Source organism: Oncorhynchus mykiss, chromosome 10 (assembly GCF_057628025.1).
Source record: "Oncorhynchus mykiss isolate SJ-2025 chromosome 10, ASM5762802v1, whole genome shotgun sequence".
NCBI lineage: Eukaryota > Metazoa > Chordata > Actinopteri > Salmoniformes > Salmonidae > Oncorhynchus > Oncorhynchus mykiss.
The window spans coordinates 13,319,724-13,345,178 of record NC_143031.1 but is presented as its reverse complement, the minus strand read 5'-3'; the positions used below and the strand labels follow the sequence as shown (position 1 = coordinate 13,345,178).

Sequence of the window (25,455 nt, the reverse complement as noted above, 5' to 3'; positions counted from 1 at the left end):
AACTCTATTACATACTGGACTCGGGCCCAAGCTCTTACTATGATTAGTGTGCTGCTGTAAGTGACTGGGGTCAAACTCAGATCTCCTGCCCCCCCCCCCCCCCCCCCCAACACTGTCTTAGCCCGCAGAACTTAAACCAAGGCATTCGCTTAGGGAGCTAATATAAGTCTCCAGGCCTCTTACTATAAATAAAACAACTATATCATTGTCCTACATACAAACACATATCTTATCATGGCTATTCTCTTGACTGCCTTGGTTTAACACATTTTTCCAATGTCCACATAGACACAGCATTACACACTGCACCACATCTTAAAGGAGGTGGGTGTACACCGTTCAAAGTGCATCAACAACATTATATAAGTTACATATTGAGTACAATGAGACCAGGATAGTGGGATTTCATTGCATAACTCTTTTAAGGCTTTTAAAGAAAACATGCTTTAGATAAATTATACATATGTGGAATGTTATACCCTTAATGGATAAGTCGAGTTTAACAATAAAATATAGTGTGCCATGTTCTGTACAGATTAACAAGATAGAAGATAAGATTAATCAAACGCCTGAACCAAAAATCAGAGTAGATCTTGTGACAGAGAACTTACCTGAACTAAACAGCATATAATATTTAACTGCACTAATCACTTTGCTCTCACATTTGCCTTTGTGCTGTATTGAGTAGTGCTTTATTTCTCATTTAGAACGAGACCTACAGTTACTGTACTTATCAGAAAATATCTGTCCATGCAACTGTGATTATATCTTAGTGGTGTAACACAAGCAATACTTTTGTGGTAACAGTCACATTTGTGCCAAATCGAAAATGAACTGACATTGACAATGTCAACAGCAAACCCCCTCCCACTTCTGCCTTGCCAACACCACCACCACCACCAACAGCACAATCACATACACCATCCAAGGTGTATCTGTTTTATTTGTTTTCTATTTGTTAACCCACATGCTGATTTGCAGGAGATGTGAAGGACAGCACGTGTAAACAGACTGTAATGGACACAGCTAATGGAAACAGCTAAGTTGGACATGACCAAGTCCAACATGCAATAATGGAGTGATGCTGTTATCTCCTCAACTTTATTAGGAATTATGATCTGTAAAATTGCTCTCCTCCTCAGAAATTGAAACCATCTTTGGTGCAATCTCTTCCAGGAGGATATTTGAGCCTTTTCCAAATCTCCAAACGGGTCCAAACTGATTCCCTGCCAAAACTATCAGTGGATTTCTTCGTTCTTATCTCCCATAATGCCTTATTCGATTATTGTCAATGCCCTCCGTGCCTGCTCTTCTTCAGTCTCTTAAAACTCTTTAGTTTTTCTACTGAGCGAGTCAGATGAGGCGCAGCCGCACTGGGGAAGTCGAGTAGGACTGGCGCAAAAGCCTTCTCGTTTTTAGACTAAGCCGTGTGATCAGCGTTTTGTATGATTTTAAATGATGGAATATGGAAATTATAACAGTTGACCACGGCTTTGTGGCTGTGGAGTGTTTACGAGGCATGGCTTTCGTTTTCAATTGTTTTTTTCTGTCCTGGTGAGTACAAGTGAACTCATTTCCCCCCGACTTTACGAGTGCTAGAATGTTGATAAATGTACACTGTGCAACTTTGATGCAGTAACAAGTTGTATTGAGTAGAATGAGCCACCAGATAATGAATATGCACTTTGTCTACAGTGTGAGCAATGTTTGGGGAAATCATGTGAAATCAACGCAAACTGAGAATATCTATTTGGATAACATCACGCGTGTATTGGATAGATTACTAGATGGATATGACAACAGACTGCGACCTGGATTTGGAGGTACAGTAATACATATTTAATACTTCTAACAGGTTGTTTGATAATGTGTCTCAATTCAAGTCTACTCACGTAGTTAATAAACTTTTCCTTTCCACAGTAGTGAGGCGCCTATGTTCCAGATAGAGCTTAATTATTGGTCACTGTCCCATCGTTGGAAGCTGCTTTTAGTGTCATTAATATAACTGTCGAATTTGTGACATCGAGTGTCCAGGCAATTCATATAACCCACTGACCACAGGGTTTCTTTCTCACAAATTGCTAATTTCCAATCCTACTAAGGGATGTTATTGTGCTGACTTGTAATAGCCAACAACTACAGGTCAAGTAACTGTAAACTAGAAAAGTGATATAATTAACAATAACAACGTTTTTATCCTGTCAATATCTCACCAGCGTCCATTTGTTTTTAGATTGAAGAGCTGTGTTTATTTATGTCTTATGTCAAAACAACATTTATCTTTGTAGGTCCAGTTACTGAGGTCAAAACAGACATCTTTGTCACAAGTTTTGGTCCAGTGTCAGATGTTGAGATGGTATGTGGCCTCATTACTACTTTATCCAGTCCACTTATATAACACAAAACTCCAGAGTGTTGGCATTTATTTATATTTCAATAACACATACTTGTGTTAGTGCAGACAGGACAGAATAATTGCTTGGTGCACCCAGTCCTAGCATGTCCGTCCACAGCCTCAAGTCATATTCCTACCAGCCTTCATTATTCTGGGCAGGATGTCATTAGTGCAGCTTAGGGATTTTAATCTGGTTGACAATCCCTGTCAGTGAGGGTCCCGAGCCGGCTGAGCGTTTGATTTCCATTACACACTATATTATATTTCACAGCATCTAAAACCCACTTCTGGTACCATGTGATCCACTAGTAGCCATCCCATAGGCAGTATAGATAAGACCAGAGCTGTAAATAAATCCATTTGAGCTAAAAGTATTCCTGGATTGAAAAAGCCATTATCCATTGAGTTTTGTTTCATTATATATGGCAGCTAAAAGCTGAATTGCGTACACATCAAGAAATTCAAGAAAGCAAAGTAAATCAATACTGTTGGGTTAGAGAATTTGGATAATTCTTGGAACCTGTGATGAAATACATTCAAGTTTTCTTAGTGGAGAAGTTGAGAAATATGGACCTGCACAGTACTTCAACAGATCAAAAACAACATGTAAGGAAGACTTTAAAATATTTAATATAATAATCGTACTTATTATCGACACTTCATTCACGTAAATTAGGTCACTGATGTACTGTAGACTATGTACTGTACTGTACAGCAATGTCATTATTAGCATATGAGTTGATTGCTGATTTGATTTCCAAACTGCGATGTTGTAGGAGTACACCATGGATGTATTTTTCCGTCAAACGTGGATTGACGAGAGGTTGAAATTCGAGGGCCCCATCGAGATTCTGCGTCTCAACAACCTCATGGTCAGCAAGATCTGGACACCAGACACATTCTTCCGGAATGGCAAGAGGTCCATCTCTCACAACATGACCACTCCCAACAAGCTGTTCCGCATCATGCAGAACGGAACTATCCTCTACACTATGAGGTACTACTGAGTCACAGCCATCCAGGTCCAAAACTGACCTGTGTAGGACAGTAGTCTGTGTTCTACCGGACATCTATCTGAGTATCATACAAACACAGTCATGGCTATGGTTTAGTGCCCGGCATTCTCCAACCAAGCTACCGTCCTGTAGGTTTTCGCTCCAAACCTAATCTAATGCACCTGATTCTAATAATTAGCTGGTTGATAAACTGAATCAGGTTAGTTACAGCTGGTGTTGGAGCGAAACATACAGGTCGGTAGCTCTCCAGGAACAGGGTTGGAGAGCCCTGGTTAAGATATTTGTGCGATACACGTCAACTTACCCAGGCATATCTCTATCAGTATTGCTTTGTTTTCAGAAGACGGTTTGGCCTGGTACGTGATCAGTTGTAGATGATCATAGGTGACCATTGGTGCACTGTACATAAAGTTTGTCCAATACTCTTTGCCATTCCATTGCAGATTGACGATAAACGCAGAGTGTCCCATGAGACTGATGAACTTCCCCATGGATGGCCATGCCTGTCCTCTCAAGTTTGGTAGCTGTAAGTTGTCTTTCATAAACCTCAGTCAGACAGATGGTTCCACCAGGCTAGCTGGTGATTACAGAGTGACTACGTTATCTTTATTTCTGCTGTCCAGATGCCTACCCTATGAGTGAAATTGTGTACACATGGAAAAAAGGACCACTGTTCTCTGTGGAAGTCCCAGAGGAGTCCTCCAGCTTGCTACAGTACGATCTAATAGGACAGACAGTGTCCAGTGAGAGGTTAAAATCCAACACTGGTAAGAATAGATTCATTCACTTAATGCTTTAGTAATGGTTAAAGAAATAAGCTTAAAAAATAACCATGCTAGCAGTATGCATACCGTATGCATATGGATTTGAATGAAGATTTCAATCAAGTCATTTTTTTATTTCTAAATGAAATTTTCATTTGAATCTATGCTTGTTTAGTACACATTCAAAATGCAGGAATTTGACATGTGCTAGAGTATGCATGTACTGCATGTACAAGGTCTCCCTGAGAAGTTCACTGTCTCATCTGTTTTCTGTAGCACAAATCTGTTATGTGCTCTGTGAAATGCTGATTTACCAACGTGTCTGTTCGAAACTCTCTGTGCCCACATACAGTATTCCATTTGTTTTCTGACAGGTGAATATGTAGTCATGACTGTTCACTTCCACCTGCAAAGGAAGATGGGCTTCTTCTTGATTCAGACATACATCCCCTGTATCATGACCGTGATCCTGGCTCAGGTCTCTTTTTGGATCAATAAGGAATCGGTTCCTGCACGAACTGTATTTGGTAGGCCTCCTCCTGATCTCCACCATTAACTCCATTGTCTTGTCCACCATGCTTACGTTACAGGGTAACCCCTACAAGTCCCAATATAAGTTGTTCCCTTAAAGTGATATCTACATTTACATTGTACATTTTAGTCATTTAGCTAGGTTGGACAACCACATAGCACTATCATAGGAAGTTCATTGTTCCTCAATGGAGTAGCTATCAGCGAGGGGGGGAGGCACGTGCAAGTGTTAGTTCACAAACAACAGTTTTTTTTTTCAACAATAGAGCCTCTTTTAAGATAACAAAACAACTAACCTTGGATAACACAGTTTCATCACTCATAACATGATCTATTCTGTATCCTTTTATGTACATTTGGTGAAGATGTTGTACTTCAGTATTTGAATGTGTTTTCTTGGCAGGACATGGTAATGGTTTGCATTATGTAGAGTGGTACTAGAGGACATAGGTAGCACAGTCACATGGTATATATTATGTCTTCTACCTCTTATCTCTATTCCCTTCCAATTGGATCTGAATTAATAGTAAAAACTCCTTTTCTGAAATCATTCAATCCGGGCAGAGAGCGGGGGGATGTTGTTTACTTGAACTTGTTCTGAGGAGTTGCAGGTTCCGGTTGTTCCCATTACATCATGCTACACTTGCTTCAGCCTCTAGCCTCAGGAGCAGAGCGCTCTTAAGTTTCATTTGCCATCCTTTTGATTTTCAATTTAAATTTCCTCAGCTACATTTTTGTGTGCAGGAGTAGCGGCTGCTGGCCTTTGTAGATTATGGCTGTGTTTGGGAGCTTGTCAGCATTTTGACAAGCCCACACTGAGGAAAAGATACCAATCATTAGTACGCGTTCAAGTTAGGCCCAATGTGAGACGCACATATGCAGAAAGTCATTAACCTCCCACATCCTGCTGCTTTCATTTGGCATGGTAGCGGGAGTAAAACGCTGTGGAGATATTGGAGTGTTTTCAGTGTGAGCATTGTGTGTCCTTTATGAGGCTGTTGCATTCAACATATTGGATTTTCCCCAAACGCATGAATGACAGGCTTTATCTTCACAGTTTACACGTTTTTAAAAAACAATTTTTAAAGAAATTCTATGATTAAGAGATTGTAAATTGCTTCTGTAAATACAATGTATTTTAATGCTTTGCTGGTGACACAACAGTAATATGGGGCACAGTGAGAAGCCAGTAGCTAAATAAGTTGTGGTAATGCACTGACGTGTGCAGACGGAGAAAGAGAGAGACAGAGAGCTATGTAGAAGCACTCCATCAGGGTTCAAGCACATTAGGCATTGTTGTTGTGTGCAGCTTCGCATGCTGGCTTTCTAAGAGCTGAAAGTCTCCAGAGCTGAAGTCTCACAGACTTAATTGAGTGGGCCTAATTTGTACCTTGCTTTTTGCCTTTAAAAGCACACAGATGCCTCAAGCTCTTCGTTTCTTTCTCCTGTCTTTCTCCTTCATTTCCTCCTCCTCCTCATCCTCCTCCCTCTCTCTCTTTCTCTCGCCTCCTCTGCTTTTTTTCCTGACACGATTTCTCCCATACCCTTCTTTCCCAGTGTGTGATCATTTAACAAGTGCTTGAGTTTGACAATTGTTGGCAATTGTGGGGTTTTTATGGAGAGTTGGTACTGTAGCTAGATTTATGGAGAGTTGGTACTGTAGCTAGATTTATGGAGAGCTGGTAGTGTAGCTAGATTTATGGAGAGCTGGTAGTGTAGCTAGATTTATGGAGAGTTTGTAACTGTAGCTAGCTTTGTGGAGAGTTTGTAACTGTAGCTAGCTTTATGGAGAAATGGTACTGTAGCTAGCTTTATGGAGAGTTGGTAACTGTAGGTAGCTTAATGGAGAGTTGGTAACTGTAGCTAGCTTCATGGAGAGTTGCTACTGTATCTAGCTTCATGGAGAGTTGCTACTGTATCTAGCTTCATGGAGAGTTGGTACTGTATCTAGCTTCATGGAGAGTTGGTACTGTATCTAGCTTCATGGAGAGCTGGTACTGTATCTAGCTTCATGGAGAGCTGGTACTGTATCTAGCTTCATGGAGAGTTGGTACTGTATCTAGCTTCATGGAGAGCTGGTACTGTATCTAGCTTCATGGAGAGCTGGTACTGTATCTAGCTTCATGGAGAGTTGGTAACTGTAGCTAGCTTAATGGAGAGTTGGTACTGTATCTAGCTTCATGGAGAGTTGGTAACTGTAGCTAGCTTAATGGAGAGTTGGTACTGTATCTAGCTTCATGGAGAGTTGGTAACTGTAGCTAGCTTAATGGAGAGCTGGTACTGTATCTAGCTTCATGGAGAGCTGGTACTGTATCTAGCTTCATGGAGAGTTGGTACTGTATCTAGCTTCATAGAGAGCTGGTACTGTATCTAGCTTCATGGAGAGCTGGTACTGTATCTAGCTTCATGGAGAGCTGGTACTGTATCTAGCTTCATGGAGAGCTGGTACTGTATCTAGCTTCATGGAGAGTTGGTACTGTATCTAGCTTCATAGAGAGCTGGTACTGTATCTAGCTTCATAGAGAGCTGGTACTGTATCTAGCTTCATAGAGAGTTGGTACAGTATCTAGCTTCATAGAGAGCTGGTACTGTATCTAGCTTCATAGAGAGTTGGTACTGTATCTAGCTTCATAGAGAGCTGGTACTGTATCTAGCTTCATGGAGAGTTGGTACTGTATCTAGCTTCATAGAGAGCTGGTACTGTATCTAGCTTCATAGAGAGCTGGTACTGTATCTAGCTTCATAGAGAGCTGGTACTGTATCTAGCTTCATAGAGAGTTGGTACTGTATCTAGCTTCATGGAGAGCTGGTACTGCATCTAGCTTCATGGAGAGTTGTTACTGTATCTAGCTTCATAGAGAGCTGGTACTGTATCTAGCTTCATAGAGAGCTGGTACTGTATCTAGCTTCATAGAGAGTTGGTACTGTATCTAGCTTCATGGAGAGTTGGTACTGTATCTAGCTTCATGGAGAGTTGGTACTGTATCTAGCTTCATGGAGAGTTGGTACTGTATCTAGCTTCATGGAGAGTTGGTACTGTATCTAGCTTCATGGAGAGTTGGTACTGTATCTAGCTTCATGGAGAGCTGGTACTGTATCTAGCTTCATGGAGAGCTGGTACTGTATCTAGCTTCATGGAGAGTTGGTACTGTATCTAGCTTCATGGAGAGCTGGTACTGTATCTAGCTTCATGGAGAGTTGGTACTGTATCTAGCTTCATGGAGAGTTGGTACTGTATCTAGCTTCATGGAGAGCTGGTACTGTATCTAGCTTCATGGAGAGCTGGTACTGTATCTAGCTTCATGGAGAGCTGGTACTGTATCTAGCTTCATGGAGAGCTGGTACTGTATCTAGCTTCATGGAGAGCTGGTACTGTATCTAGCTTCATGGAGAGCTGGTACTGTATCTAGCTTCATGGAGAGCTGGTAACTGTATCTAGCTTCATGGAGAGCTGGTAACTGTATCTAGCTTCATGGAGAGTTGGTACTGTATCTAGCTTCATGGAGAGCTGGTACTGTATCTAGCTTCATGGAGAGCTGGTACTGTATCTAGCTTCATAGAGAGTTGGTACTGTATCTAGCTTCATGGAGAGCTGGTACTGTATCTAGCTTCATGGAGAGTTGGTACTGTATCTAGCTTCATAGAGAGCTGGTACTGTATCTAGCTTCATAGAGAGTTGGTACTGTATCTAGCTTCATGGAGAGTTGGTACTGTATCTAGCTTCATGGAGAGTTGGTACTGTATCTAGCTTCATGGAGAGTTGGTACTGTATCTAGCTTCATGGAGAGTTGGTACTGTATCTAGCTTCATGGAGAGCTGGTACTGTATCTAGCTTCATGGAGAGCTGGTACTGTATCTAGCTTCATGGAGAGTTGGTACTGTATCTAGCTTCATGGAGAGCTGGTACTGTATCTAGCTTCATGGAGAGCTGGTACTGTATCTAGCTTCATGGAGAGTTGGTACTGTATCTAGCTTCATGGAGAGTTGGTACTGCATCTAGCTTCATGGAGAGCTGGTACTGCATCTAGCTTCATGGAGAGCTGGTACTGCATCTAGCTTCATGGAGAGCTGGTACTGTATCTAGCTTCATGGAGAGCTGGTACTGTATCTAGCTTCATGGAGAGCTGGTACTGTATCTAGCTTCATGGAGAGCTGGTACTGTATCTAGCTTCATGGAGAGCTGGACCTGTATCTAGCTTCATGGAGAGCTGGTACTGTATCTAGCTTCATGGAGAGCTGGTAACTGTATCTAGCTTCATGGAGAGCTGGTAACTGTATCTAGCTTCATGGAGAGCTGGTAACTGTATCTAGCTTCATGGAGAGCTGGTACTGTATCTAGCTTCATGGAGAGCTGGTACTGTATCTAGCTTCATGGAGAGCTGGTACTGTATCTAGCTTCATGGAGAGCTGGTACTGTATCTAGCTTCATGGAGAGCTGGTACTGTATCTAGCTTCATGGAGAGCTGGTACTGTATCTAGCTTCATGGAGAGTTGGTACTGTATCTAGCTTCATAGAGAGTTGGTACTGTATCTAGCTTCATGGAGAGTTGGTACTGTATCTAGCTTCATGGAGAGCTGGTACTGTATCTAGCTTCATGGAGAGCTGGTACTGTATCTAGCTTCATGGAGAGTTGGTACTGTATCTAGCTTCATGGAGAGTTGGTACTGTATCTAGCTTCATGGAGAGCTGGTACTGTATCTAGCTTCATGGAGAGTTGGTACTGTATCTAGCTTCATGGAGAGCTGGTACTGTATCTAGCTTCATGGAGAGCTGGTACTGTATCTAGCTTCATGGAGAGCTGGTACTGTATCTGGCTTCATGGAGAGCTGGTACTGTATCTAGCTTCATGGAGAGCTGGTACTGTATCTAGCTTCATGGAGAGCTGGTACTGTATCTGGCTTCATGGAGAGCTGGTACTGTATCTAGCTTCATGGAGAGTTGGTACTGTATCTAGCTTCATAGAGAGCTGGTACTGTATCTAGCTTCATGGAGAGCTGGTACTGTATCTGGCTTCATGGAGAGCTGGTACTGTATCTAGCTTCATGGAGAGTTGGTACTGTATCTAGCTTCATGGAGAGTTTGTACTGTATCTAGCTTCATGGAGAGCTGGTACTGTATCTAGCTTCATGGCGAGCTGGTACTGTATCTGGCTTCATGGAGAGCTGGTACTGTATCTAGCTTCATGGAGAGCTGGTACTGTATATAGCTTCATGGAGAGTTGGTACTGTATCTAGCTTCATGGAGAGCTGGTACTGTATCTAGCTTCATGGAGAGCTGGTACTGTATCTAGCTTCATGGAGAGTTGGTACTGTATCTAGCTTCATGGAGAGTTGGTACTGTATCTAGCTTCATGGAGAGTTGGTACTGTATCTAGCTTCATGGAGAGCTGGTACTGTATCTAGCTTCATGGAGAGTTGGTAACTGTCTTTCAGAGCTGAAGCAGCACTTAAATGTATTGAAACATTATTACATTATCCACTTAAATTATCTACATGTTCCCCTGTGCAAATGAACTGTGTAAATATCAAATTGACAAGAGCATAGCAGGCCAGTGGTCAATGACCCTTTTCTTTCCAACTGTTTTAGCTTGATGAAAACGATCTCAGTGAAATTATATCTATCTTGTTAATGGACCATAATGGAGCATGTCCCTTTTGTAAATGAATCATGTCTTGTAAGGGTCTTTAGTGTGAACCCAGAGATTAAAACATACTTTGAATACATGTGAGAGATGTATTACCGTGGTTGTATGTAACACACCTTGTATCCATGGGTCTGTTTGCATTTTGAATCTCCACAATGTTATTCATTGCTTAGATAACTGTTGTCACAACTGTAACAGATTCAGGCTCAACTACATTGCCTATTGTTGTTATTGTTGTTATTGTTGTTGTTATGCAGCCAATCAATGTCCGTAGTAGCCCTGCCTCAGATGAACCTGACCATAGTATTACTTAACACTCTCAATCAATGGCAATTTATTTGTACTCCCTCGAAACATAACTTGCAGTGATCCACTTGAAATAAGCATCTCCATTCTGGAAAAGGTTGTGCAGATTGAGGTTCCCTATCGATTTATATCAATATACCGTACAGGTGCAGTAGTTTATGAAAACATTTGCTAGTCTAACAATATTTGCAGTCTCTTCCCTGTGTTATGATGAGATAGAATGGTTGTGGAATTGTGAAATCTTGTACGTCTGGAGATTCCTGTCTGTATAGTCACTTGGCAGTCCAATGAGCCTTATACCAGTAGAAAGTGTTTCAGAAATGTACATTATATCAGCTGTATAGCACACTAAATTGCTTCATATAATCAGTGAACAGGACAGCTTTTCTACGTACTCTCTTCATTATCCAGGATTGGGACTTATATTGCTCTATTTCCCTGTCAACTTGTTCCGTGTAAGCCTTTGTCAATTTCATCTGTGTCCCTCCTCATCATCATCATTACTGGCCGCTCCTGCTCATTCCAGGCCTGCTCGCAGCCCAGCCATTATTGTCTCCCTGAGAGGAAACTACACTACCCGGGCAACTCATTCCAACCCATATCCCATTCATCACCATGTGTCTAACTCTAACCCATGCAAGTTGTGCTGCTCTGAAACCATTATCATCATCATCATCACTAAAAACAGCCCATCCCATAACCAGTAAACACGGTGGATGGTATGACAAACTTTATCTCCTCCTCTAACCTTCCTTGGCTTGTAAGGAAGTCAGAAATTCAAATGGATTTGTGTCCAAGATGTAACAGGAACAGTAAAAGAAAAGTTGACCTCATTTGACCTCATTTAGATGGATAACTAGCAAATAATCTATTGATCTTGAGAGTCGGCAACCAAAAGCATGGCTTAGTTTCCTCAGCTAAAGCTTAGTATTAGCATAGTTGCATGCACAAATCAAGACAAATGCTAGGATGTTTCCAAATCGCATGCCTAAGTGACCTGACTTAGTTGTTTTAGGCAAGCTTGTTAGGAACATACTTCATTACCACAGGCCCTTCAGATGTTGGATCTTAATTTGCTCACGCTGTTAAAAGATACATTTCCTGCATTGCAGAAAAGTTAACATTTGTAGTGTATTTGAGGTTTAAAAAGGCTTCTGACGTTGGATCAGAAATCTCTGACTTGATTTTCCCTTACGAAAAATGTGTCAATCCCAATAAAAATGTCCATTAATTATAATCCGCATAATAATTCACATTTCCTGTTGTGGCAGGATTATTTTCCTGCTGTAGCAACCTGGTTCAAACTAAGATCCTACATCTGTACCGCTCTTGTGTTTGCACTCAATGATGCTAAGGCTCAGCTGTGAGAGAGTAAACTAAGCCATGCTTTTGGTTGCTGCCTCTCAGGATCAATAGATTATTTGGGGTGTGCTACTTTCATTACACTGTATGATTCACTATTGATAAAGTGAGTACACTTCAAATATGGCTGAACTATTGATTTGGACTTTATAACATTTCACTGGCCATTTATTTTAATGCTATACAGGTCTCATGACTTATCAATAATGCCAGAACACATTGGTTTGGTTTCCGAGAGATAGACATTATAATCAACTTGGTATATAAACAATGGTGACCCTCCATCCAAAGGTGTGGGCAGAAGGTATCCTAGCGGTTAGAGAGGCAAGCCAGTAACTAGAGGGTTGCCAGTTCAAATCCCAGGTCTGACAGAAAACATCTGTCAAGAAATGAGCTGTCAACAGGAGGATTGCTGTTATAGAATTCTAGATTCCATTTCCTGCTGTTGTGCCCTTGAGCAAGGTACTTAACCGCCCTCAACAACTGTTCCAGAGTAGTCACATTTCGGTTGGACCTTGCGTACAAATCACAAATAAAGTGATCTTACAAGGACAGTGTGTGTGATACAAAGTGCTTAGCATTGAACTTGGACACAAATTAATTTCTGAATGGAAGAGCAAGTTTATTGGTTGAGTAGTGCATGTCTAGACGTGTGAACTTGTTGCCGAAGGCTAGAGATTAAACATCATGCCCACAAATTCACCTTCTGGCGAAGTATGGCATCAATTACCATCTAAATGATCAATGGGCCCTGAGGATTTTGTGTAATGCAATACTAATCTTCATTTTGTAGGTTGGTATTGATTGAGTTGTTACAGTATCCTCAGTTACATATTAACGGGACAGTCTAATCCGATGAACTAAAGACATAAATGTTGCTCAATGTTCAGTAATGTTAGAGCTCAGTCATGAGAATTACAACAAAAATAATAATAATAAATGTATGATAAGGTTTAAACTATTGGGTTTATAGAAATAACAATTTTCATGCCAAATGACATGCTTGAGTAAACCCTTAACTATTTCCCCTTAAGCTATTCCTTTGCATGTAAGCTTGTGTGTCCACATTACACTGCCCGCACAACAGCTCTAACGCAAACCATTGGATGGTTGACCCTCCAACCCCCTCCACTTCACTCCACACCCTGACAATCACCACTCAACAAGATGATGGGCTGGTACACTGGAAACCCAGCCAGTTAACCCTGGGGCTCTGGGATGCAGAAAACAAAATGGCTGCCATGTCCAGTATCTCTGTCTAACATTTCTCTATGTGCCCTGTGTATGCCAGGCATTACCACAGTGCTTACCATGACCACACTCAGCATCAGCGCCCGCCACTCTTTGCCCAAAGTCTCTTACGCCACGGCCATGGACTGGTTCATCGCTGTGTGTTTCGCCTTCGTCTTCTCAGCCCTCATTGAGTTTGCCGCAGTCAACTACTTCTCCACGCTGCAGGCCAACCGGGAGCTCCGCAAGGCGGCCTCCATTAAGGCAGCCCAGGAGGCAGCAGAGGTCGGGAGGACCGACGGGGAGTCCTCTTCGGTAATCCACCTCCTCCCTCTCTCCTCGTTTTACACTCCTCCCCCCTTCCCTTTCCTCTCATCTCTGTGTCCCTCTCACCCCCCACTCCTAGTCTGTGACAACAAGAAGATTTGGCGAGAAGAGACAGCCAGTGGCTTCCTGAGCACAGATTATGTGAAAGGAATAGATTAAGGGAATATCCAGGCAGATCATTACAGGCTCACAAGAAGCCTAGAGGGGACAGGCAAGCCCAATGCTTTGTGCTTCTGTGGGAAAGAGACTATTATTAGGTGGCTGCACCAAATATATGAACTAAATAGTCCAATTGAGAGGAGTTATATCTCCATCTGCACCATTTTGAATTACTATCTATTTAAAATGCAGACAAATCTTAATGACCTGGATAATATGTTGTTGACTCATTATGACTGGTTGACTGGTTGTAGACTGGATAAGATGTTGACTGGATGTAGACTGGATAAGATGTTGACTGGTTGACTGGTTGTAGACTGGATAAGATGTTGACTGGTTGACTGGTTGTAGACTGGATAAGATGTTGACTGGTTGACTGGTTGTAGACTGGATAAGATGTTGACTGGTTGTAGACTAGATACAACGTTGACTGGTTGACTGGTTGTAGACTAGATAAGATGTTGACTGGTTATGACTTGTTGTAGACTGGATAAGATGTTGACTGGTTGACTGGTTGTAGACTGGATAAGATGTTGACTGGTTATGACTTGTTGTAGACTGGATAAGATGTTGACTGGTTGACTGGTTGTAGACTGGATAAGATGTTGACTGGTTATGACTTGTTGTAGACTGGATAAGATGTTGACTGGTTATGACTTGTTGTAGACTGGATAAGATATTGACTGGTTGTAGACTGGATAAGATGTTGACTGGATAAGATGTTGTTAACTGGTTGACTGGTTGTTGACTGGATAAGATGTTGTTAACTGGTTGACTGGTTGTTGACTGGATAAGATGTTGTTAACTGGTTGACTGGTTATTGACTGGATAAGATGTTGTTAACTGGTTGACTGGTTGTTGACTGGATAAGATGTTGTTGACTGGTTGTTGACTGGATAAGATGTTGTTGACTGGTTGTTGACTGAATAAAATATTGCTCAGTGGTTGTCTGGTTGCTGACTGGATAAGATGTTGACTGGTTGACTGGTTGTAGACTGGATAAGATGTTGACTGATTGTAGACTAGATAAGATGTTGACTGGTTGACTTGTTGTAGACTGGATAAGATGTTGACTGGTTGACTGGTTGTAGACTGGATAAGATGTTGACTGGTTGACTGGTTGTAGACTGGATAAGATGTTGTTAACTGGTTGACTGGTTGTTGACTGGATAAGATGTTGTTAACTGGTTGACTGGTTGTTGACAGGATAAGATGTTGTTAACTGGTTGACTGGTTATTGACTGGGTAAGATGTTGTTAACTGGTTGACTGGTTATTGACTGGATAAGCTGTTGTTAACTGGTTGACTGGTTGTTGACTGGATAAGATGTTGTTAACTGGTTGACTGGTTGTTGACTGGATAAGATGTTGTTAACTGGTTGACTGGTTATTGACTGGATAAGATGTTGTTAACTGGTTGACTGGTTATTGACTGAATAAGATGTTGTTAACTGGTTGACTGGTTGTTGACTGGATAAGATGTTGTTAACTGGTTGACTGGTTGTTGACTGGATAAGATGTTGTTGACTGGTTGTTGACTGGATAAGATGTTGTTGACTGGTTGTTGACTGAATAAAATATTGCTCAGTGGTTGTCTGGTTGCTGACTGGATAAGATGTTGACTGGTTGTAGACTAGATAAGATGTTGACTGCTTATGACTTGTTGTAGACTGGATAAGATGTTGACTGGTTGACTGGTTGTAGACTGGATAAGATGTTGACTGGTTGTAGACTGGATAAGATGTTGACTGGTTGTAGACTGGATAAGATGTTGACTGGTTATGTATGACTTGTTGTAGACTGGATAAGATGTTGACTGGTTGTTGACTGGATAAGATGTTGTTGACTGTTTGATGACGGGATAAGATGTTGTTAACTGGTTGACTGGTTGTTGACTGGATAAGATGTTAACTGGTTGACTGGTTGTTGACTGGATAAGATGTTGTTAACTGGTTGACTGGTTGTTTACTGGATAAGATGTTGTTAACTGGTTGACTGGTTGTTGACTGGATAAGATGTTGTTGAATGGTTGACTGGTTGTTGACTGGATAAGATGTGGTTGACTGGACAAGATGTTGTTGACTGGTTGTTGACTGAATAAAATATTGCTCAGTGGTTGTCTGGTTGCTGACTGGATAAAATATAGTTAATTGAGTCTATCAGCTCTTCCTTGCTCGATGTTTATATTATACACTTATGTCAGCATGCTAAAATTCCATTGTTAAAATTGGATCAAAGAGAGGACACAAGCAACATTGATAGGATAACCTGTGTATTATAACAATGTCACACCATTAATCCTGCATGTTCAATCTCACCAAAACAATGGCACCGGTATTGACACTTTGTGATCTCTAGATATATTATGGCGGCAAGCAAAACAATGTAATACGCACTGCATAAGAATCTGCTCTGATTCTGAGAGCCAGCAGAGAATTTGAGCCTGCTGTCGTTTCAGAAATAGCTGCAGTATTAAAGCCACATGCTCCCTGCATGATTTCTCACCTCCGTCAGACGCGCACAGCATTCAGCAGCTGACATTTTCAGCTCCAACCTGGTCTGTGATGGAAGCCAGTCAAATTATGGCCCCCGCTCCACCCCACCCTTACCAACCCTCACTCTGTCCCTGCTACCCACACCACCCCTACCAACCCTCCCTCTGTCCCTGTTACCCACACCACCCCTACCAACCCTCCCTCTGTCCCTGTTACCCACACCACCCCTACCAACCCTCCCTCTGTCCCTGCTACCCATACCACCCCTCCCTCTGTCCCTGCTACCCACACCACCCCACCAACCCTCCCTCTGTCCCTGTTACCCACACCACCCCTACCAACCCTCCCTCTGTCCCTGTTACCCCTACCAACCCTCCCTCTGTCCCTGTTACCCACACCACCCCTACCAACCGTCACTCTGTCCCTGCTACCCATACCACCCCTACCAACCCTCCCTCTGTCCCTGCTACCCCTACCAACCCTCCCTCTGTCCCTGTTACCCACACCACCCCTACCAACCCTCCCTCTGTCCCTGTTACCCACACCACCCCTACCAACCCTCCCTCTGTCCCTGTTACCCCTACCAACCCTCCCTCTGTCCCTGTTACCCACACCACCCCTACCAATCCTCCCTCTGTCCTTGCTACCCATACCACCCCTCCCTCTGTCCCTGCTACCCACACCACCCCTACCAACACTCCCTCTGTCCCTGTTACCCACACCACCCCTACCAACCCTCCCTCTGTCCCTGCTACCCATACCACCCCTCCCTCTGTCCCTGCTACCCACACCACCCCTACCAACCCTCACTCTGTCCCTGCTACCCACACCACCCCTACCAACCCTCCCTCTGTCCCTGTTACCCACACCACCCCAACCAACCCTCCCTCTGTCCCTGCTACCCACACCACCCATACCAACCCTCACTCTGTCCCTGCTACCCACACCACCCCTACCAACCCTCACTCTGTCCCTGCTTCCCACACCACCCCAACCAACCCTCACTCTGTCCCTGCTACCCACAGCACCCCTACCAATCCTTCCTCTGTCCCTGCTACCCACACCACCCCTACCAATTATTCCTCTGTCCCTGCTACCCACACCACCCCTACCAACCCTCACTCTGTCCCTGCTACCCACACCACCCCTACCAACCCTCACTCTGTCCCTGCTACCCACACCACCCCTACCAACCCTCACTCTGTCCCTGCTACCCACACCACCCCTACCAACCCTCACTCTGTCCCTGCTACCCACACCACCCCTACCAATCCTTCCTCTGTCCCTGCTACCCACACCACCCCTACCAATTATTCCTCTGTCCCTGCTACCCACACTACCCCTACCAACCCTCACTCTGTCCCTGCTACCCACACCACCGCTACCAACCCTCACTCTGTCCCTGCTACCCACACCACCCCTACCAATTCTTCCTCTGTCCCTGCTACCCACACCACCCCTACCAATCCTTACCCTGTCCCTGCTTCCCACTCCACCCTTTCCAACCCTGCCTCATTTCCTGCTCCATACACTCTGCTGAACTTAACTTGCCATGCATTTTATATACACTGAGTGTACAAAGCATTAAGAACACCTTCCTAATATTGAGTTGCATCCCTATTGCCCTCAGAACAGCCTCAATTAGTCAGGGCATGGACTCCACAAGGCATAAAAAGCATTCCACAGAGATGCTGGCCCATTTTGACTCCAATGTTTCAAACAGTTGTGTCAAGTTGGATGGATGTCCTTTGGGTGGTGGACCATTCTTGATACACACGTGAAACTGTTGAATGTGAAAAACCCAGCAGCGTTTGCAGTTCTTGACACAAACCGGTGAGCCTGGCACCAACTGCGATACCTCATTCAAAGGCACTTAAATATTGCCCATCTTGCCCATTCACCCTCTGAATTGCACACATACACAAACCATGTCTCAATTGTCTGAAAGCTTAAACATCCTTCTTTAACCTGTCTCCTCCCCTTCATCTACACTGATTTAAGGTGGATTTAACAAGTAACATCAATAAGGGATCATAGCTGGTCAGTCTTTCATGGAAAGAGCAGGTGTTCCTAATGTTTTATACACTCAATGTATAATGTTGTATTGATGAATTAATCAATTAATTCATCTTTTATGATTTTTGTGCATATAACATACTGTGTTGTTATGGGAAATGGATTAAATTAAAATGGTGTTTTATCAAAATTAAACACAACTCATTTCCTATTTTATTAATCTTAATTTCCAATGATTTACTGACGTTCTGGTCATAGATTTACTATAGATTCTCTCACTCACCCCCTCCACCAATCTTTTTGTTGGTGTACTATACAGGATGCCAGCAGTATGCTGAAGAAGAGGATGAACTCCACGCCTCACTTTGAGAGACCAGCGGAGGTGTTCCCTAACCCTCCAGTGAATGCCCAGGCCTTCCTCCAGCAAGGCTCAGCCGTGCCGTCCAACAACTTACTGACGGGCACCAGCATCATAGATAAGTACTCTCGCATCCTCTTCCCTCTGTCGTTCGGGGCCTTCAACCTGGTGTACTGGATCGTCTATCTCACCAAGGACACCATGGAGATGACAAGGTAAAGCATGGCTCTTGCAACGCCAGGGTTGTGGGTTCGATTCCCACGGGGAACCAGAACTGAGAAAAAAAAGTACGTATGTGTTGGACCGAGATTAAGTTGGTTGTTCTCATCCTCATAGATGTTCAATAGCCAATGGGAGATCATGAATTATGGAAGAGTGGCAGGTTCAGATCTATTTGATATCTGCAGTTTCTCACAGCCGTTACTCATACACACGGGCACTCCCACTTCTTATGTGACACCTGAATCTATCAGACACAACACTGTAAACATTCTGTATGGAGTGATATTGGCATCGCATAGAATCCAGCTTCCTCATGGCTTCTGAGAGTGGTTCGTCAAACACAAATTCCTGGGTCAGAGATTGCTTTCCTACTTGAGTAGGAAGCATTAAGACACCTTCCACTCATCTCTCTTTTCACCTAACAGCATCTGATTGATCATTGAATGCTACACACCGCAGGCTGCCAAGGTAGAGGGCTGCTTTAAAGACACAACAGTTGCCTCATGTCAGGGCAAATGGATTGAAATGAATGTGCTTTTGCGCTTATGAATAGTGGGACTACTGTACACTCTGGTTGAGGAAATGGCCCCGGTATTGTACATGTGGAGTGTATGTTGAGTAAAGATGTGTTGTGCATATCTGTTTTATTCCTAATGCATCAAACATGGGATTCTGAGAGGTTGACACTTGACAGGATGGTGTAGTGTAGCGTGTGTAGCGCTACCGTTACACCACACACACAGAGGGCTTTGGAACAGCAGTGGCTCGACACCAGCCATTAACTTGGATCTTCTTTTGCTTTACTGATAGCCTACCAGGTTTGTATGTGTGTGTTTTCTCACTGAATAAGGTGCCTCAGGCCGATTACATGACAGTGATAAGAGCTGACTACACTCTTAGAAAAAAAAGGGTTCTAAAAGGGTTCTTTGGCTGTCTCCATAGGAGAACCCGTTTTTGTTCCATGTAGAATCTCATGTAGAAAGGGTTCTACATGGACACAAAAGGGTTCTACCTGCAACCAAAAAGGGTTCTTCAAAGGGTTCTCCTATGAGGACAGCCGAAGAACCCTTTAGTGTTCTAGATAGAAAAAAGGTGCTAAGTGTCTAGGGTTTGTTGCTGACTGTTGCTATTCATTGATATGGACTATAAGTGACCAAGCAGTTAGCTACATACGCAGCGGGCAGCATAGTGAAAGCCTAGGCGCTCGAAAGCACTGTGATCAAAAATAGAACAACAACCAGTGGAGGAGCCATTGAAGTGAGGCTCTCATGTTATGTGGATAGTATGTATGGTTCATTCTCCAAGTGCAAGCCATTGTCAGCTTTCAACTTCCTTGTTTATACAACCGCATTACACTGTATAGTTTTCCATGTGCGACCTCCCACCAACCTGACCTCTGGCTCTGGGAGCTGTACATTCATCCTAACCCACATGTCATTCGCATCTCTTGAAAGCCCCCTTTTTCATTTATGGGAAATAAATCTATTTTTCGGATGACGCCAGCCACTTAATTGAATGCAGTTATCACATTATCAGTGCATTCCTCCTTGTAGCCTCACTTTTGTTTGACAAGTCCCTCTGAAGAGGAGCAGGGAGAAAGGCTCTTTAGAGGAGCAGAGCCACAGGACACGTTGGTATAAATAAATAGGATTGGGTCTTGCTATGTGTCCTCTCCTCTTTATTGCCCACTGGAGTACCAGACTTGAAAAACAGCTCTCTCCTTGTCTCTCATAAATCAACACAGTAAATGTCATTTTTAACTCAATTCCTATTTTCCAGCACAGACCATTGCCATAACTTTGGTGTAATGATCATTCAATCACTGCATTTTAGGCAGAGAATATAGGGGCCAGTAAAACTGTTGTCCATAAAGAGCAATAGAGTTTTGTTTATGATTACATTTAAGACATCACACCAGTGTCCATGCACACTACCGTAGGAAACTGGAAACAGATATTCCTGATGACAATAAATCCAGTACTACACTGTTCAGGAAGGCTGTGCTCACAATAATCCCCTGGTTTGACACATAGACGGAGGAGGCGTAGGTGTGAAATAGCTGGCAGAGTGTCCCAGGGAAAAAATTATAGAGGCGGACTAGTTTCGCAAGGTCTTTGTCGACAGCCCATGAGCAAGGGATTGATTCAAATATACGCAGGCCCCTGCATGCCAACCCTGGGAGGGGAATGAAATTAGAACCCCTTTAGTGTGCCAGTTCACACTGCTGGTTGGCTGCTGGGCCATGTTAATACACACTCCATCTACCTCCTGCGTTAACAAGATGAAAGCAGAGCTTTATTTGTTTTCAAAATGCGTCACATGTTGCCCCCGCACATTCCCAACCCCCTCAGTACACCCTCTACTACACACAGCAGTGTCTCTGTTCACTTGATGTGACTGTAGTTATAACCTCTCTGGGTTTTTTCACATTTTCTTTATGTCTTTCCTGTTTTTCTGTTACAGGGACAGCGTGTGAGCCACCTGCAGGAGTGAGCCCCCTCACTGATCACATACGCACATGGACACACACACACATTTTATTTTTATGCTGCCTCCATACATTATTTCAGTGTGTGAGGATTTGAAGGGCTTTGCCAACTCTTGACCTGGGAGCTCGAGCATGTTCACTCCTAGCTTGGTCTCTCAGTCTATTTAAGAAAGGTATTCAATCTCTTTGTCTCTCGCACATCCCTCTGTGTCTTCCCCCCTGAAGAGACAATGTGCATTTGTACTTCTCTTCCATGTGTAATGCCCTTTCCCTGTCGCTGCCTGAATCCGTGGGTCTTTCCAAGAAGTAGCTGAGTGTCTGCCACAGGTCTGGAGGCAGTGGAGGCTCTTTGTCTGTATAAAATGACACACGGCTTGGTACCGTCTACACTGGACAGTACTGGAACACACCTGAGGGGAGTAATGTGTACTGACTGACAGACTCTCTCCTCCCAATTTCAACATAGCCATCTTTCTCTATTTTTCGGTTCATTGGTTTACATTCACTCATCTCATGGAACATAGGGTTCTTATTGGTTCCTCAACAATGTTCCCTCAAAAATGTTTAGGCACTGAGCAAATCTCAGGTCTGCTGAGTACAAAATTGAACATTGTGAGAATTCTGTGCAATTTCCAGCACGCGTTTACTGTGAACACTGAGGCTGTACCCACTTTAAGTTACCGTTTTAAATGAACAGTGGCCAAATAGGCTACTGTGGCTATTTGATCATAATGTAGACCTACCAGAGTGGCCTACCATCAAACACTATGGAGAACATACATCCTATAACATTTTAACATGGAAATAGCTGTTCTATCATTCAGCCTACAGTAGCAGCCAATGTGTGGTGTTCAATGTAGGCCTACATTCCATGAGACTTTTGAAAAAACATGCAGGGCTTGACATTAACGTGTTTATCCACTTGTCCTTCAGACAAGGAGGTGACTGAAAATGTTGTTCTGTTGTTTGTGGCAAGAATCCACTTTACAAAATAAAATGCATTATTATTCCCATAACATTATTTCAGAGAATCAGATAAATTATGCTACAATCTGCCTATTGGCTACTTAGCTTATTCAAGCCTGTCTCAAAATACAACACAAAAAAAAGCTCTTTACCTGACTCGCTTTTCATAGATGATCTTTTGTGCTCTTGTTGGAAACAATCATTCCCCTATTGCTGACTACAAATGATCTATAAGTGGGCTAATAACTCACTAACTAGTAAAGGATATGAACTAAATGTGCACAAGTGGCTACATGCAGCTCTTGCTTTGATCTCAAAACAAGCTCATCTACTCACGACTGCTCATGCTGTTAACATAGTCCAGTTCAATGTAAATGGCACAGATCCATTTATGGCAATGGTTTATTTGCATTTAGGCCAACTGCAGCTCTGTTTGGTTATGCTGCGCTGGTGTGTGTAGTTAATTTTGTTTCAGTATGTTGCATTGAAAGTGGCTAATATTGCATTGATTCAATCACAACTGCCACAGTAAAGGGAAATGATGGTGTTAACTGAGAAAACTCTAGAAAGTTGAGTGAAGTTCAATCTCGTGCTTCTCTCTGTGGGCTGATATTTCTTCTTCGCGGCAGTCCCGGGGGCTGCGTAGCAGTCTCTGGGCTACTGCTCGCCCGCGGGCAGCTTACAATGAACATTGTTTGTCACATACAGTTTAATATTCACAGTTAGACACACAATCAGTAGAAATACAACACACACATACACACACACACAGATATACACACATACTCACTCACACACACACAAAACACACACACTCGCACAACCACACACATACACACTCACACGACCAAACACACACACTGTCTTAGAAGACAGTAAAATCATTGGCCTCTCCACACAGGTCATAGATCCATCACAGGGCCTGTATTGGTTGGCATCGACCACCTCAAACTAAACCCTGGACTTTAAGGCATTCACAATCTTCTTTCCTTGCTAACTTTACTTGGCTATATTCGGCGTAACGGATAATACAAATATAGTTCCCTGGCAACAGCCAGCCTCTCAATCAATGGATGTATTCTATAATGTCAGTGCTGTGCTGTTTGTGTTCATGTTTTCTCTTTGCGTACTTTTATGTAATTGCATCAGTCATGATTGAACTGGGAAGGATGCTAAAGTGGTCTGTGGTTGGCGATTATTCACTAAATGGCAGCTTTACATTTAATTTAGAACTGCATCACCTCATAAGCAATTATGCAAAATGCATTAATAAATTAGCTACTTTCTGGATTTACATATGATTATGCACCATTTCCAATTAAAATAAAGAAGTAAACCATTAAATCCACACGGTAGCGCCATCTAAATATATCCAACATGGATATGTGTGTGTTTGTTGGTTATTCATGACTGTATCGTTCCACTGGTTGCCTCCCTCAGCAAAACATGTTGCAGCTCATCAACACACTTCTCCATCACAACACTATCAAGCATCTCTTTCACTGTTTTGTAAAGTCTATTAATATTCCTCCTGTTTTTTTATGTCCCCCTCCCAATATTGTGAGAACTTTTGCTAAGAAAAAGTAGGACTGCCTCTGTAGCTCAGTTGGTAGAGCATGGTGCTTGCAAAGCCAGGATAATGGGCAGACCACTCATACATAAAATGTATGCACGCATGACTGTGAGTCGCTTTGGATAAAAGCGTTTGCTAATTGGCTTATATTATTATTCAATTGAACCCTCCTCTTCTTTTGATGTGGAGTCTGGGGAGACAGGACACTTCAGCAGTGACTACACTGGAAGGCCCTGGAAGGGACTCCTTGACATTAGACTGGCTGAATCTCAACAAAGAGGCAAAGAAGTGGCTGATGTAGAGCAGCGACTGAATAGCCCTATTGAAAGGGCTATTCAGTTGAATGAAACGAGAAGGGGGGGGGGGGGGGGGCTGTATCAATGACCTTATTGATTTCCCTCAACCTGACTGATCATCTTTAACTCACTGGTCTCTATGGGGGACCAGCACTAGCATGACCTGTGACCCTTTAGTGTCCTCCTTAGGAGTTTGGAGTGTGGGGGTTGTGAGTGTCTAAGACCATGACAACATTATATTTCACTAAAGGCATGGGTTACATTGATGTCTAACCAGTATTATTTGCTAGTTTTTCACAGGCCAAGAAATGTGTGAATATGAAGCAGTTTTATCGCAAACACTGCTATTTGTTTATATTTGTGAATATTTCATGATCAATGTATTTATAGACTTATATTTTTTATTTCTCGGGAACCCTGCTTGACGGCTATTATCTTAACTATTTGTACTGATCAGGGTTGTGTTTCCCGTAAACATCGTAGCACTAAGATGCCCTGCGATGCTTTCAGGAAACACAGCCTTTAAATGTATTGCAGCGTTTTGTATATAATGAGATTTTAGCAAATGATTTTGTGCACACACATTATGTTCTCTATTCTGCACATTGAAATCCGTTTGTTTTTATTTTCCCTTGGAGCCTGAGTTTTTTTTTTTATTGCCATAGAATACAATATTTTGGTGTTTAGACGTTCTGTAGTTTTATTAACAATCTCCACATAAATACTTTCCCTCAGGATTGTGCAAATATTATCATGTTTAATAAATCCAAATGATGTATTATGTGTTTCTTTCCTTGTAAAATGCACAACCCGCAATTCAAAACATTATGTATTCCCTTTGTTTGTGCAGTTGTTTATGGGTAATATGACAACCCCTAAATATGTTCCTTCAGCTCTTTTAGTAAATATGACTTTCCATGACCTGCCAGAAACATTTTTCCCCAGGAATTAAAAATAACACAACGCCACACAATGACACCAACTTCATGCCTTCTTATCTGACAAAATAACAATGACATATAGGAGAGATGGGTCAAGACAGAAACTCATGAAAGAGTTGTGATTCACTTGTATGTAACTCCCTTCAATTTGATTTGTTCTCTGAATGGATTTACAATAGACCTGGGCTTACAACATGATGCACTGGCTTCGAGCCAACGTCTAACCTCAAAGTCAGTATCCTGGAGGGGATGAAACAAAGTAACAGAACTAAAGAATGAGAAAGGAGGTCAATATAAACCAGCTACAGTACATCTCAGGCATAGGCACTTTTCATTCATGTAGGTAGTGAAGGGGATGTTCCTATA

The 25,455-nt window shown here is 42.7% G+C and overlaps 1 protein-coding gene across 1 annotated transcript; it reads left to right on the top strand.

The window, feature by feature from the left end:
* Window positions 1-907: 907 nt before the first annotated feature.
* On the top strand, window positions 908-24,926 carry LOC110533362 (gamma-aminobutyric acid receptor subunit alpha-6). Its single transcript, XM_021617488.3, has 10 exons — window positions 908-1,554; window positions 1,696-1,823; window positions 2,289-2,356; window positions 3,172-3,392; window positions 3,855-3,937; window positions 4,035-4,178; window positions 4,550-4,702; window positions 13,311-13,564; window positions 18,565-18,818; window positions 21,289-24,926. Exons 1-10 carry the CDS (start codon window positions 1,466-1,468, stop codon window positions 21,299-21,301), a joined length of 1,407 nt encoding a protein of 468 aa, XP_021473163.2. The 5' UTR covers window positions 908-1,465; the 3' UTR covers window positions 21,302-24,926.
* Window positions 24,927-25,455: the final 529 nt, after the last annotated feature.

Excerpts from the sequence above, each read along its gene's own strand:
- LOC110533362 (XM_021617488.3), top strand. The coding sequence starts at position 1,466 with ATGGAAATTATAACAGTTGACCACGGCTTTGTGGCTGTGGAGTGTTTA. Across the intron at positions 4,703-13,310 it reads TCCTGCACGAACTGTATTTG|GCATTACCACAGTGCTTACC; the intron begins GTAGGCCTCCTC and ends TGTGTATGCCAG. Across the intron at positions 13,565-18,564 it reads CCGACGGGGAGTCCTCTTCG|GATGCCAGCAGTATGCTGAA; the intron begins GTAATCCACCTC and ends TGTACTATACAG.